General features: G+C 43.1%; 1 protein-coding gene across 3 annotated transcripts in view; it reads left to right on the top strand.

The window, feature by feature from the left end:
- FNTB (farnesyltransferase, CAAX box, beta) overlaps positions 1-14,407 on the top strand; it is an 84,338-nt gene that overhangs the window by 58,222 nt on the left and 11,709 nt on the right. For 2 of the 3 annotated variants that reach the window (XM_060141190.1, XM_060141208.1), the window contains exons 7-9: positions 2,576-2,662; positions 8,664-8,793; positions 11,660-11,792. In XM_060141190.1, coding sequence (XP_059997173.1) covers positions 2,576-2,662; positions 8,664-8,793; positions 11,660-11,792 — 350 coding nt within the window. The remainder of the gene's footprint in view (positions 1-2,575; positions 2,663-8,663; positions 8,794-11,659; positions 11,793-14,407) is intronic. The other variant, XM_060141198.1, reaches the window with a different exon arrangement.

The following is a 14,407-nucleotide window of genomic DNA, read 5'->3' as shown; positions in this document are numbered from 1 at the left end:
TTTTCCTCCGTTCTTTTTCCGAGGTCCTGGATCATCTTCACTATCATTATTCTGAATTCTTTTTCTGGAAGATTGCCTATCTCCATTTCATTTAGTTGTTTTTCTGGGGTTTTATCTTGTTCATTCATCTGGTACATAGCCCTCTGCTTTTTCATCTTGTCTGTCTTTCTCTCCTTCTGTTTTCTTATTCATATCTGCTAGACATAAAAAATGTTTGTTTCACTGAAGAGCACTGTAGCCATATTCCTCCTCTACCCGAGCTCCTCTGGTAATGTTCTGCCATTCGAGCCATGCTTTTCATTTACAGAGGATTAAAGATGTGAATGATGGATGAAACCTAGCAGGTCTCGTGCAGTTTCCCTGCTTTGTGTGGTTTCTAGTGCCCCAGTTCCATCACTTTTCACTTTGTCTTCCTTTAATTGTCTTTGCCTGGAAGCATCAGCAGTTACTCCTGAGTGCTGTTGAGTGGATTTGACCTGAAGAGAAGCAGCAGTTGATGGGGACAGTTTGGCATCTGGAGGCTAGCTTGTCTCATTCTGGGTTAGGCAGAACTGGTCTCTTGATCTTTCAGATCTGTCACAACTCCTTCCAGTTTCTGAGATGAGCTTATTCCGGCATTCACAGCTCCTGTGGACTGCCACTAATCCAGTTGAATTAATTAACTCATAGCAAGAATTAATGAACTCATAGCAAGCACCATTTTTTTCTCAGTTCTTAAGAAAGGAGCAGTTATGTACTCCTGACCTCCTAATCTAGGTTATATAACCGGAAGCATTCTGGGCGGGTAGTGGGGAGATAGGGACCCAGCATTTGCAAAAGTTTTGGCGACAGAGCATAGAGTGTGTTCAGGAAAGGAGAAGTTCAGTGTGGCTGAAGTGCAGAGGCCTGGTGGGCAGGGGGAGAAATGAAGCTGGACGGCCAGGCCGGGAATAGCCCAAGGGGCCCCGAAGTCTTGAGAAGGCTGGAGTTTATTTTAAGGGTAGTGGGAAGCCACTGACAAGTTGTAAGTAGGGAGTGACACAGTCTGATTTGTATTTTATTAAAAGTTCTGCAGTTACAGTGAATAGATTGTAGTGTTTTAGTGAAAATCCTCTGGCTTCAGGGCTAGAGGGAAACTGACCCAGGTTAATGGTGACTTGGATTTGGGTAACAGCAGAGAGGATGGAGGGTAGTGGACAAATCTGAGAGATGTGACGGCTGGATAGAGGGAGAGAGGAAGAAGATGCTCGAAAAAGGTGTGTTTTGTTCGCTCTCGGTCTCAGCGTGAGATCTGGCAGCAGGTCTCAGTTCTTCCATTTATGAGGCGACCGCCCTGTGTCCGCCACCTCCCCACCTCAGAGGTTATGTTCGGATTCAAGAGCAAATACCCTTGAAGCCCTTTGAGAGGCTTGAGACCTGAGAGCAGTTAGGTCAGGCTTTTGAATTTAGCTTATGGTAGATGGTAACATTTGGCAGAAAGGACTCTCCATGCTTCTGATGCCTGCTGGTATAACTCAGCCTCTGCTGTGCCTTTGGCCGGTGTGAGCAGGCTGATAAAAGTGCTGGGAGGAGAATGATGCCTGCGGCTCACTGGAAAGCCCCAGTGCACTTGGCTCAGTGTTATGTCCATATTGAACAATACGGAAGCTGGACCCTTCTCTCTCCTCCCTTTTATGTTCCTGAGGAGCCCTTAGAAAAAGGATCTGTAAACAGAATTGGAACAAACTGGTTTTGTCTTCAACATAAAACAGAGCTGAGATGTCGGATGTTTGAAAAGACCCTGGAAGGGAAGAAAAGACAGTTTGTAGACGTGTTCCATAATAGAGGGATCAGCTGAAATAAAAGGTGTCCTGAGAAGAATTAGGGCTGGCAGAATGGAATGGCAAGAATTATTCCAAATCATGTAGGATAACATGGGGGGGGAAAAAAGACATGTTCTTTCTTTTCCCTTTAAAGAGTGTGTGTGTGTGTGTGTGTGTGTGTGTGTGTGTGTGTACTGGTGGGACGCTTGAAATCAAAACCCTTTTCTTGCTCTAGAAGCCTCAGGAATGGACCTGAGTGGGCTCATACATTTCGGTCCCTCTTGCCTGGTCTAGGCAGCCAGTGTGGTCTGGTGGCCTGCTGTGGAGTTGTGTCTGTTTGGAAAAGATACAGTTAACCTTTAGCTTGTCCATGCCGTAAACAGACAAGTCCTGGATCTAAAAACAGTACTGACAACTGAATGAGCATGTCAGAAATACCTGAATGACAGCATGGAATTTGGGGAGCCGTTGTAGGTCTTTGAAGGAAGAGCTGAACTCACTGTCGACAGGAATTGTGATGGCTGTTATTTCATCTGGTGTAGATTTGACCATGTGGAGGTAGGGAGAATAGAATGTCATGTTCTTTCACTGAGGCTGTGCCATGAGCAACTCTGTTGAAATAGAATGTCAGAGCTCCTGGTTGGAGACCCAGGAGGACTGGCCATGGGCTTGGAGTGAGGCCAGGCAGTGATTACAGCTTACGAGGCAGAGAGCAATCCGTCCAAAAAGTTCAGTGAGCCTTGTTCAAGCTCCTCCTTAAAGCTTAACACTTCCCCCTATTTCTGTCCTTCCAGAAGTGCGTACTGTGCCGCCTCAGTAGCTTCTCTGACCAACATCATCACTCCAGACCTGTTTGAGGGCACTGCTGAATGGATCGCAAGGTGAGAGAAGCTGAGATTTGTCCTGCCTCTTAGACAGCAGGCGGTCAAGACTTCTGAAAAATAAAGTGTAGAAGGACCAGAGAAGGGAATATAAAATTACAAGAGATGTCTGGGTTGAAGGATTGTGCATTTCAAACATACTTTAAAAGTTTTCTTTTTTTCCAAACTTTCTTTAATGTGATTGGCAAGGATCAAAACCTTGGGTAAACAGTATTGGTCAGAGTCTAAATGGAGTTCAACCAGTTTGGAGAGCAATTTGGAAATATCTCAAAGATGCCCTTGCTGATGACCCCAAAATTCCACTTCTCCAGAAAATCACACCACATGCATGAAAGAGACAAGCATAGGACTTGTTTATAATAGTAAAACGCTGAAAACAGATTAAATGTTCACAAGCACAAGACGGATAAGTGAGTTGTGGTGTAGTCATGTTGAAATATAATATAGCAATTAAAATGAATGAACTAGAGCTACACGTATCAATATGGGTGAGTCTCAAAAACACTGTTGAGGAAAAAAAAGGATGTTAAAGAAAACATGCAGATCACATTTGCTTAAAATTTGAAAACATGCAAAACAATTCTATGCTGTTTATGGGAAGAATCACATGTAGTAATATAAAAACATGCTGGGAAGGATAAACACCAAATTCAGGATGGTGCTTACTTCGGGGAGAAAGTAAAGAAAATGAGATTAAGGGAGTCTGTACTTCTACTCAGGAGACTTCAGTTGTATCTGTAATTGTTTGTTTAAAATAAAAAAAACCTGAAATGCATATGGCTAAATCAAAGCTAGGTGTTAGGTACATGTATGTTCTATATATTATTTGCTATACTTTCATGGATCCTTCAAATTATTTCATAATTTTAAAAAAAGGTATAGTAGATTTATATGTATTATTGAGGAATTATATCCAAGCTGTATTTTATTTTTTACATTTTAATTTTTATCAAAGTAGTACTTACTACTATGAAAATACAATTTTCAGCTAAACCAAATGAGATACTATGATCATATTTACTTTTTTTTTTTTTTTTTTTGCGGTACGCGGGCCTCTCACTGTTGTGACCTCTCCCATTGCGGAGTGCAGGCTCAGCGGCATGGGCCCAGCCGCTCCGCGGCATGTGGGATCTTCCCGGACCGAGGCACGAACCCGTGTCCCCTGCATTGGCAGGCAGACTCTCAACCACTGCGCCACCAGGGAAGCCCCATATTTACTTTTATGTATAACTTTTACTTTCCTGGAATTAATTATTACCTCTTAATTCCCGAATTTTCTGCCAGAGCTATAAAATTATTCTCAATACAGTTAAACACTTCAGGTAATGTATCAGTTCTCTTTTGTGTGTGTGTGTGTGTGTGTGTGTGTGTGTGTGTGTGTGTGCACGTGCGTTTTGAGTTATCCCTCCTGGGGCCTCTGCCCTCCTGCTACAGACTGGACAGATTGCTCTCAGCTTGCTGCACAGCAGGCATCCAGCAGCTTCCTTTCAGCAGGAAATTCACTTCACTTCTCTGCTTTGTTAAAGCCCCATCCTCCTTTTTCCTGGTTTACTCACTCATTTTAATGAATCACATATCGTATTCCAACAGATCCCCAATAAGAGAACTTCGGCGGTACGTTTTAAAGATTTTGCATGTATTTTTATTCTAGTCTCCCACTTGATTTATAGTTTATTTGGTTAGAGACTTCTTAATTGGAAACTGGATCAATTGTATTCCTTCAAAATTTTTAAGCACTGCTCCATTATCTTTTGGCTACCAGTGTCATTGTTAGAAAGGCTGATAATAATGGTAACCAGCATTTACTGAGGATTTGGTATGTAATACTGAATAGTAAGAGAGCGATAGTTTAAAGATTGAGAGTATATAGCCTTTTGCTCTGGACTACCTGGGTTTGGTTCTTTTTTATACTTTCTGTTTTTCTCAGTTGAGATTTCCCATCTTTTCATTCATTACAAGTGTATTTTTCTTCACTTCACTAAGGTAAATATAAAATTATAATATCTACTTTAAAATTCTTGCCTGGTCATTTCAACATCTGGCTGTCTTGGAGTTGACATGTCTCACTTGCCTGAGTGTCTATGTCAAGTAATCTTTGGACTGTACCCTGGACATTGTGATGTTATATTGCAGAGATTGGATTCTGTTAGATTGCTTTAAAGAGTGTTGATATTTTTCCTTTAGCAGGCAATCAACTTGGTTAGACACACCTGCAGTGGGCAGGGGCTCAGGTCTTGGATCAGTTCTTGGTCAGAAGCTGCTTTCAGTTTGCCCGATGCATGTGTGATTCAGGATCAGGTAAAATTTTAAGCAAAGTTTAAACATGGAATTTGGGTTTTCCTTCTCTGGCTCTCCTCTTTCTGGGATTCCTCCTCAATTACTGTCAGCCTGGTTCTTCTTGCCAGAAACATGGTGGGCCTTCTGTTAGCTTCAGCTGCCTTCCCCTGACCTGCTGCTGCCACTGTTAGGTGACTGTAGCCATCCTCAGGGCAAATCAGGAAGAAAAAAAATAGGGTGGGGGAGGGGAGGGACGGACTGCTCCAACTTTCAAATCCCCAGCTTTTTTCAGTTTGCTGAGCCCTCAGGAAGTTGTTTTCGTGTGTTTTGTCCAGAGTATATAGTTATTTGCAGGATTGGTTTGTTAGGCCCTTAACTAGATGTGAAATTCTGACTGCCTGGGTTTGAAGCCCAGTTTTGTCATTTATTAGCTTTGTGCCTTGGACAAATTAACTTCTCCATGCCATAGTTTCCCTATATAGCAAATGATGGGATATTGAATATGACATTAAGCTAAAATACAAAGAAATTAAGTGACCAAAACCTGTTAGGGTAACCACTGTGCTTTACTGCCTCCCAATCTACTGTATTCCCAAGCCATTGTTGTTTTTGTTTTGTTTCTCTTATTCTTGCTGTTTGAAAAATTCATGATGATGAACCATGATATGGATTTCTTTTTGCATTCATTGTGCTGGGCACTCAGCAGTTATCTTCAATCTAGAATTGCATGTGCTTTACTTCCAAGAAACTTTATTATTTCTTTGATAACTTCTTCCCCTCCATTTTCTTTGTTTGCTCTTTTTATAACATCCAATAAGTGGAATTGGTCTTCTAATTTTTCAAAAACTTTTTGCCTATCTTTCATCTCTTCATCTTTCTTATTGTGCTTTCTAAGAGATTCCCTTACCTTTTATCTTCTAATCTCTCTGTTGAGTTTTTATTTCTGCAGTTCTATTTTAACTTTTAATCTCCATTTATAAAGAATACTTCCTTTTTATATTCTCTCCTGTTCTTGTTTCAGGGATATTTGTCCTTGCAGTGTTTTTATTTTGTATATAATATTTTATCTAAAGATATAACTTAAAGTTTACTTCTGCTCCCTACATTATTTCCTCCAATTTATTTTTGTTTATTTGTCTTATTTTTGTTTCATATTTTACATAAAAGTCTCTTTCACATAAGAGACTTTGCTCAAATGTCTGGTGTTCATATTTAAGTGTCAGGTGCTAAAAAAACTGTGTGTGCCACGGTGGGCTGGGATGCAGCCATTCATGGGGGGATTCTCATATATCAATATCTGTAGGGTTTTTCCCTTGGGCTTATCCATTTCCCTAGAGAAGAATCTTCCAGATTCCTGGTTGGGGTATGAAGTTAGCGGCCAGCTTTGTGAAATACTAATAGGGAAAGGGGTTGAGGGTGCTTGTGCTCAGATCTTAGACTCACTTAATCCCCCTGCTCAGTACAGTGCCTCCACCTGCTCTCAGCTGTGCTGGAAATCCTGGAATTCAGTTCCTCTTCATTCAGCCCCTGAAACCTCCCATCTTCTGCTGGGTACCTGGAGGTATAGCTGATTCTCTTATAAATTTACCACCAGTCAACTTGGTTCAAACTCATCCCACTTTAGGGGTACCTTGTGTCCCCCGGCTTGTCATCGGAACATATCACCTTGCTTTCTATTTCTTCTTCCCTCCTTTCCTCCCAGGGCTGGTGTAGGTTTGTCGGTTCTGTTAAGTCAGTTACGTCTTACCTCTCTCCTTTTCCAGCTTTCACAATTTTGTTATCTCCTGTCTGTATTCATATCCTCTCCTATTCTCTTTACCCTTGTGGGTTTATCCTTTTTTAAAATTCCTTTACTTTCATTTTACTGGACTCTTGTGTTCAATCAGTTATATTTAACTAGAAGATACTCCCAAAGAATTTTACTAAATTGCTCTCATGCATGTAAAAACAGGGATGGAAAGTGGAATATGTAAATAAATGTATATTGTGTGTGTGTGCATGCGTGTATGTGTGGAGAGAAAGCGGGACTGAGACATAGAAACTCAGCTGGTGAGAGGAACTAGGAGGCCAGGCTCAGCAGTTGTAACTTTTTATTGCTTATTCTTTTATACTGTTTTGTTTTTTTTTTAACTCAAAAAACATTTTTAAAGGTAAGTTAAGAAAAAATAATTCAGAGGTCCTTTGCATGTTCTTCACTCATCAGACCTTTCAAACTTGAGCTGTTCCTGTGCGCCATGAAGCCAAATGCACTGGAAAGAAAACTTGGATTGTGTGTCTTTGGGTGGTGGTGGGGTTAGGGGATAGAGGATGCTGAAGAATCTGTTCAGGGGATGGTAGCCAGCTCTTGACTCAGCACTCTGCTGTGATCTCCCGGGATCTTGGGCCTCTCTGAAAAGGGCCTCTGAGTTCCCAAGGCCTCTCCTTTAACGAGAGGTACCTGGAAGACAGGAGGTGTTACAGGTTCCTTTCTCTTCTACCCGGAAGTTGGATTAAGTGCTCATCCACCTGTGCACCTGTCAGGATTTGTGAGGCAGACACACCTGTAGGGAGTGTGACTCTATGTACATACCTGTAGATCATTGGAAGTAAAATTCTATGTTATATGAAAATATACTGAAAAGAAAATCTCTTATTTCACAGATAAAACATGTTTATTATAAACAAGCAAAAAGAAAATCTAACTGCTTGTAATCCACCACTAACCGCTCATTTGCTGTATATGTTTCCGGAATTCCAGAAAAATCATGCAGTATATTATCATTTTATAACTTTTTCATGTAATGTATTTGGAACATTTTTAAGTATACTTCTGTAGCATTATTTTAAACGACTGTAGTGTTCTGTTATACGGATATACCATAATTTATATAACGAGTCCCTTACTGTTGAGCTTCTGAGTTGTTTCTGATATTTCACTGTTATAAATGGGAATACAGTAAACATTCTTACAATCTGACTTTTGAACACATTTCTTACTTACTTTATAAGATTAATTCCTAGAAATGACCCTATATTGCTGAGCCAAAGATTACTCATGTTTTTATGACTAGAAAATACACTCTTAAATATATAGTCTAATCCCAAATAATTACTATGATAATAAAGTAATTTGAAAATGTAGGAAATTGTAATTTAAAAAAATAAGTTTACTTTGAATGGTTATAAAGGTATGTATTTTCACTATAGAAACTTTTTGAAAATACAGAAAAATAAAGAGGAAAAATATCAGCAATAGACCTGTACTGAAAGATAACCAGAATTAGCAGTTATTTTTCAATTTTATTTTAACCTGATGGTTATCTCACTATACGTATGATTTTATAACTTTTTCCAAAAAGTAATGATTTGAGGTACTGTGTTTGTTACATTAGTAGACTATGTCTGAGTTTCCTTTTTTTTTTTTTTGAGGAAAAGGCATTTCTAAAAGTTAATTAGCATCTTTCCATTCATAGTTGCAATGTTGTTTGTTTTTTTAATAGAAGTATAGTTGGTTTATAATGTGTTAATTTCTGGTGTACAACAAAGTGATTCAGTCTTATATATATATTCTTTTCCATTATAGTTTATTACATGATATTGAATATAGTTACAGCTATTGAGTATAGTTACAGCTATTGAATATAGTTGCATTAAACTAAGCAAACTCATCCTTTGCCATCCAGGGTGGTCCTGCACTTGTGCTCGTTGGTTGACACTCAGTCTGCTTTTCTCAATCTCCTTCCAGGTGTCAGAATTGGGAAGGTGGAATTGGCGGGGTGCCAGGGATGGAAGCCCACGGTGGCTATACTTTCTGTGGCCTGGCCGCACTGGTCATCCTCAAGAAGGAACGCTTCTTGAACTTGAAGAGCTTATTAGTAAGTACTTGGTGATCCGTCTTCCTCTCAGGCCCTGAGATGTGACTGCTCAGGCATGCCGGCTGAAGGGACGGTTGGCTGTGGGAAGGGCTAACAGTTCCTGCCTGGAGCTGTGAACTAACAGTCCTGTAACGAAGCTTCAGATGCAGTTGTTGGAGTGCTCAGCACTGTACCAAGAAAGTGCAAGGGGTGAACATCTGTGCTCGGTTTCAGTTCCCTTCTTCCTGCCTTTCCATCTTCCTGCTCTGAACTTTCTGTACAGTGTGTTAGGCCAATTCCAGAGGCTTCTTGAATCCCTCAGACATCTGGTATGGGCCAGAGTACCTTCCTCCTACTTCAAAGAGAAGTATAGCTTCAGCCTCTTAAAATTAGAGGTTATCATGTGCCTTGGAAAGATTCTCCTGGGAGAAGAAGTTATGAGAAGAGTTTTGAGGCATTTTGAAGCCGAGCTTTTATTACCTGCTGCACTATGTGAACGTTTAGTAACTACCTTGACATGAGCTAGGCACAGCCGGGTAATGCACAGAGCAGGTGGCCCAGGCATTTATGTCTCAACTCCAAGCTCCTGCCCAATATTCAGAATGAACTCAGAGCACAGTCAGCTTCAGGGACTTGTTAGATTATAGCTAAATTATCATTGGAGGCCTAGTACATAAACACACACACACACAGAGCCACGAAGGAGCTATCTTTGGGGAAGCATTTATTCCCTCACCATGACCTCAAAGCAAACCAGCTGCCACTGATACTCATCTCCTCTCCCCAAGTTCAGATGTCAGGTTCCCATCATAGGAACCATTGTGAGACCCATCTTGAGCTTCCAAGACAGTTTCTATTGTATCTATAAGATGTGACCAGCAGCATTTTGTCCGCACCTTTAGGAAGCCTCCTATAGCATACTCTTCCTGAAGGTTCTTACAGCCTTGAAGGTTTATGCCAAAATGGCCAACTTTGTGCCCAGATTTCGAGTTTATCAGACATTTTGAAAACTGATCACCAACAAGGCGTGAAACATAAAAGCTCCATTTCCCAGGCAGAAACAAGGAATAAGTAGATGCCTCAGTTACAATAACAGCGTTCTGGATTTGAACCCTGTCTGTGCCACTTCACAGCCATATGACCTTGGGAAAATGGTCTAATCTCTTTTAACTTCATTTTTTTTCCTCTGTAAGGTAGAAGTAACAGTTCTTTGAAGGTCAAAGGAGAGAACAGGTATAAACAGCCTGGTACATAGTAGGTGCGACCTTCTTATCCAAACTACTCCCTCCCCTCTGTTTGCTCTGGGAGAACTAGGACCCATACTTGAAGGATTTTATGAATTCATATAGACAAGGGAAACAGAATAAATTCATGGACTTAGGCACTGGAAAAAAATAATTAGTCTAGGTTAGAAACACTTCATCTGTGGGGTAAGTAAAAGTGAAGAATGGACTCCCTACTGTAGTGCCCGTTTTCCTGAGTAATGCTTTGCCTGCTTTCATTAAATGGCATCAATCCTAAAGCGCTGGTTCATTTAAGACTGACTGGGGATATGTTAGTGCCTGCACCTGCAGTGCAGTTTTTCTGTGTCTTTTTAAGAATTTTGGATTGTGACTCTCTGTGGGTGGGTGTTACTTTGAACAGGGATATAACCTAAAGTCTACAATTATTAATTAAAGGAGGGCTGGACTCCTTCTGAAGAGGGTCCTTAGTGACTCCTTTCAGGAACTCAGTCTAGTAAGAACGTAGGTACAGGGGAAATACCATACTCTGTACCTTTCAGTTTGGTGAGGCTGCCCCGTGAGTCGCTGGCAGGTGGCTGGAACTGCCTTGGGGGGCTGGGAGGGAAGTGGAGATATTATCTGCTCGGCCAGTTGGTTCTACTCATTCCTTGAGGCCAAACCCTTCACTATCTCCATATTCATAGTAGAGTGTGTTTAGAAAACTTGGAGATAAGCATGCATCTCTGTGACCACTGAGTGACACCAAGAGCCATCCTACAGGTTCAAAGTAAACTCTTTTCTTCTGTCAGCCAGCCAGCTTCTCCTGGGATAGCAGAGAGGCTAGACCACACAGAGCCATCCTCATTCACCAGGGCTAACGGCTTCTGCCCCCAGTCCTGCGAGGGACAAGGGCCATGCTAAGAAATCTTGGATGAATTTCCTCAGGTGCCAAGTAAAAGCCAAGAGTAGTTTGAGATCAGCTGATGACTTGTAGCACAAAGTTCCATTTATCTGCTTTTAATAAACTTCCCTGAGCAGGGAAGGTGAATAGAAATGAGCCACTGGTGGTCTGGCCTTAAACTTCCTAGTTACACCTTATTTATTAAGAGATGCTTGGGCTTCCCTGGTGGCGCAGTGGTTGAGAGTCCGCCTGCCGATGCAGGGGACACGGGTTCGTGCCCCGGTCCGTGAGGACCCCACGTGCCGCGGAGCGGCTGGACCCGTGAGCCATGGCCACTGAACCTGCGCGTCCAGAGCCTATGCTCCGCAACGGGAGAGACCACAACAGTTAGAGGCCCGTGTACCGCCAAAAAAAAAAAAAAAAAGAGATGCTTGCAGGTTTCCTTTCAGGCCAATTTGGCGCACTTGTTCTCTCAGCACCAGAACCCACTTGGAACCCGGGAAAAGGTGGTTAGTTGTCTGTTAGGCCCTGAGCAGAGATTCATGCTGGTTGCCTCAAGAGGGTTAGACTAGATGTTGCACTGTAGTGTAGTCTGTGGCAGTGAGGGTGAGGAAGTCCGAGGCCAGAGCACCAGAACTCGGGTGCCAGGAAGCCAAGAGATGGGACCCCTCTCTCCCAGATTGGCCTCTGGGGATCTGGGCTCGCTGGATTTCGGGTCTCTTTTAACCTACAGCTGCCTCTCCCTTCTCTGTCTCACGCTCAGCAATGGGTGACAAGCCGGCAGATGCGGTTTGAAGGTGGATTTCAGGGCCGCTGCAACAAGCTGGTGGATGGCTGCTACTCCTTCTGGCAGGCGGGGCTCCTGCCTCTGCTCCACCGTGCACTGCACGCCCAAGGTGAGCCCAGGGGCTGTACGCAGGATTGGGTGACTCCCCTCAGCTGCTGACCGAGTCGGAGGCCAGGGCGCTCTGTTAGAGGGTTGAAATAGGCTGTCTGTCCCGGATTTTGAGGTGCCCAGTGTGGACCTTCCCGCCTCAGGCTAGGATTCCGTCCCATTGGTTTAGGGGCCACTGCTGCTTCACTCTGGCTGTGGCTAGGGGGAGGCAGGTGCCTGGCTCCACGGTGACCACCACCTCAACTCCATGTGAAGCTGCAGTTTCCGGTGCAGAACTCTCTGTGTGTCACGTCAGAACTGAAAACCCACACTATGCACGTGGTCACAGCAGTGACAGAAAGGCAGTTGCGTAAGCGGGCAGAGAACCAGAAACCCTGGAGCAAAGACCCACCATGCCTGGCTGGCTGCGTGGTTGCCGCCATTAGAAGTGTTGTATTTTAGATTCATTGAAGAATCCTGGATGCGGGTTTGTCCCCCCTGCCCCGCACCACTGGAGCGGAGAGACCTGGGTTCATCTCTATGGAGCCTCAGATGGGAGTGCAGATCCAAGCAGTGAGAGAGCAAACTTCTGGGAACCTTCCCTTTACCTCTCGACATCTCAGGCCACTGGCTGCCTCCGGAATCATCTTTTTCATTTTATGTGAGAACAGGGTGTCTTGAGGAAACCAGTGGGAGAGGGGAGGTCTGGAGGCCCTGCTGGGCGCAGATCTGGTCTTGGAATGAGATCCCTTGGCCCAGAGGGAAGCTTTTCTTTGGACTTAGTAGTTGGGTTATTCATTGCTCAAATGTAGAAGATGAGATTCTTTTCTACTGCCCCCATCCCCCACCCTGCCCCACACACGTGTTCTTCTTGTTTGGCTGTCTTTTTCTGAGCCCCTTTCTTTCATTTCTTAATTTCATTTAAGTTGTGGCCATTTTGGGTACCGAATTGAAGTCAGCAGAGCCTCTGTCCTGTCTCCCCATCGCTGTATCCTCCCCGTCGCGGTCTGTCCTGAGAATCCTTGGCCTGGAGCCCGTGGGCTTTCAGTTTCAGGGTGCTAAGATATGTCTCAGCTGAGATACGTCCCCTGACTCTGGAACCTGCACGGTCTCTGGCTGAACACTATAGTAGGGAAGTCAGAAGTCCCCCGGGAGTCCGGCGTTTCAAAACAGAAATAACTTGGGGTTTTAGTGATCTCTTTATTTGGAACTGGTGAGGTCAAGCCTCTGGGTCACACCGTCAGCCTCTCACAAACCTGTCCCTGGCAGGATTAAGATGCAGTCATTCTGCAGCTGCCAGGAAAATCTAGTGAGAGCGTAACAGGAGGGCTACCTGCCAAAGTCTTCAGGGGGGCCCTGGTTCACATTTTGTTTATCATAGTGCAAGTTCTGGAGGACTAGTCACATTCAAAGCTCTGCCTGTGGGAAAAGTTAGTTGCCTGTGAATCTTGGTGCTTCCAGCTTTTTTCACTGCCTGGAAGGAGGCCCATGTTAGGCCCAAAGCTCACGCCTCAGCAAACAGTGGGCCTGGACTAGGCAGGGCTCCGGAAGACGGGAGTGTTTTGAGTGGTGGGCAAAATGCTGACGTTGAGAGTCAAAAGGAGATGCGACGTAGAACGATATTCACAATGTACTGTGATCAAAGTTAGGTTTCAAAGCAGTATGTATGTAATTCCATTTTCAGTGAAGAGTTGACTCCAAAAAATTAATGGAAGGTATCTGGGTTGTGAAATGACAGGTGATGTTTGTTTTCTTTCTTTTTTACTTCTATTTTCTAATTTTTCTACAATAATATATCTTTCTTACATAAAGGAAAACGACAAAAGTTATTTTACAAAAGAGAAATTCTATAGACAAAACTAGTAGCAAGGTGGGGAAAATATTTGGATAAATGATGAAGAGCTTAATTTCATTTGAGAAAGTCATACCAAGCAGTAGGAAACATGAACAACCCAACAGAAAAACAGGCAGAGGATTCTACTACACTGCTGCTTGTACTACAGCTGCTACAACTACTGAGACTTACCACGTGCTCACCGCAAGCCAGGGGCAGAACTGAGTATTACACATGTATTTTCTCATTTGATCCTCCAAACAGTCCTATGAAACAAATGCTATCCGGGAATTCCCTGGTGGCCTAGTAGTTAGGATTCCGGGGTTTCACTGCTGTGGCCCAGGTTCAATCCCTGGTTGGGGAACTGACATACCGCAAGCTGCATGGCCAAAAAAAAGAAAAAGAAAAAGAAACAGGTTCTATCATTATTCCCATTTTACAGGTGAGGAAACAAAGTACAGCATGGGTAAGTGACTTGCTTTATACCTGATTGCCACCTATCATGGTATCAGAGCCCTGCCATCTGTAGGTGGCCATTAATCAGACGAACAGGTGATAGTTAATGAAATGCAAATAAAAGCAGTGGGACCCTATTTGTTTTTACTGTCAGATTAGCAGAGATGAGAAAATTTGATACCCTATGTTGGGGAAAGTGTGGGAAAACAGGCACTTTTCACTGTTAGAGGGGTGTAAATAGGTGCGTCATTTTTTGGAGGGTAGTTTGGAGACATCAGTTTAAATTACTTTAACCCAGTGAGGACACTGGCAGGAATTTATCTGCACAGACATTGCAAAGGATGTGT

Source organism: Lagenorhynchus albirostris, chromosome 1 (genome assembly GCF_949774975.1).
Source record: "Lagenorhynchus albirostris chromosome 1, mLagAlb1.1, whole genome shotgun sequence".
In the NCBI taxonomy this organism is placed as follows: Eukaryota; Metazoa; Chordata; class Mammalia; order Artiodactyla; family Delphinidae; genus Lagenorhynchus; species Lagenorhynchus albirostris.
This window is presented reverse-complemented; position numbering and strand designations above follow the sequence as displayed.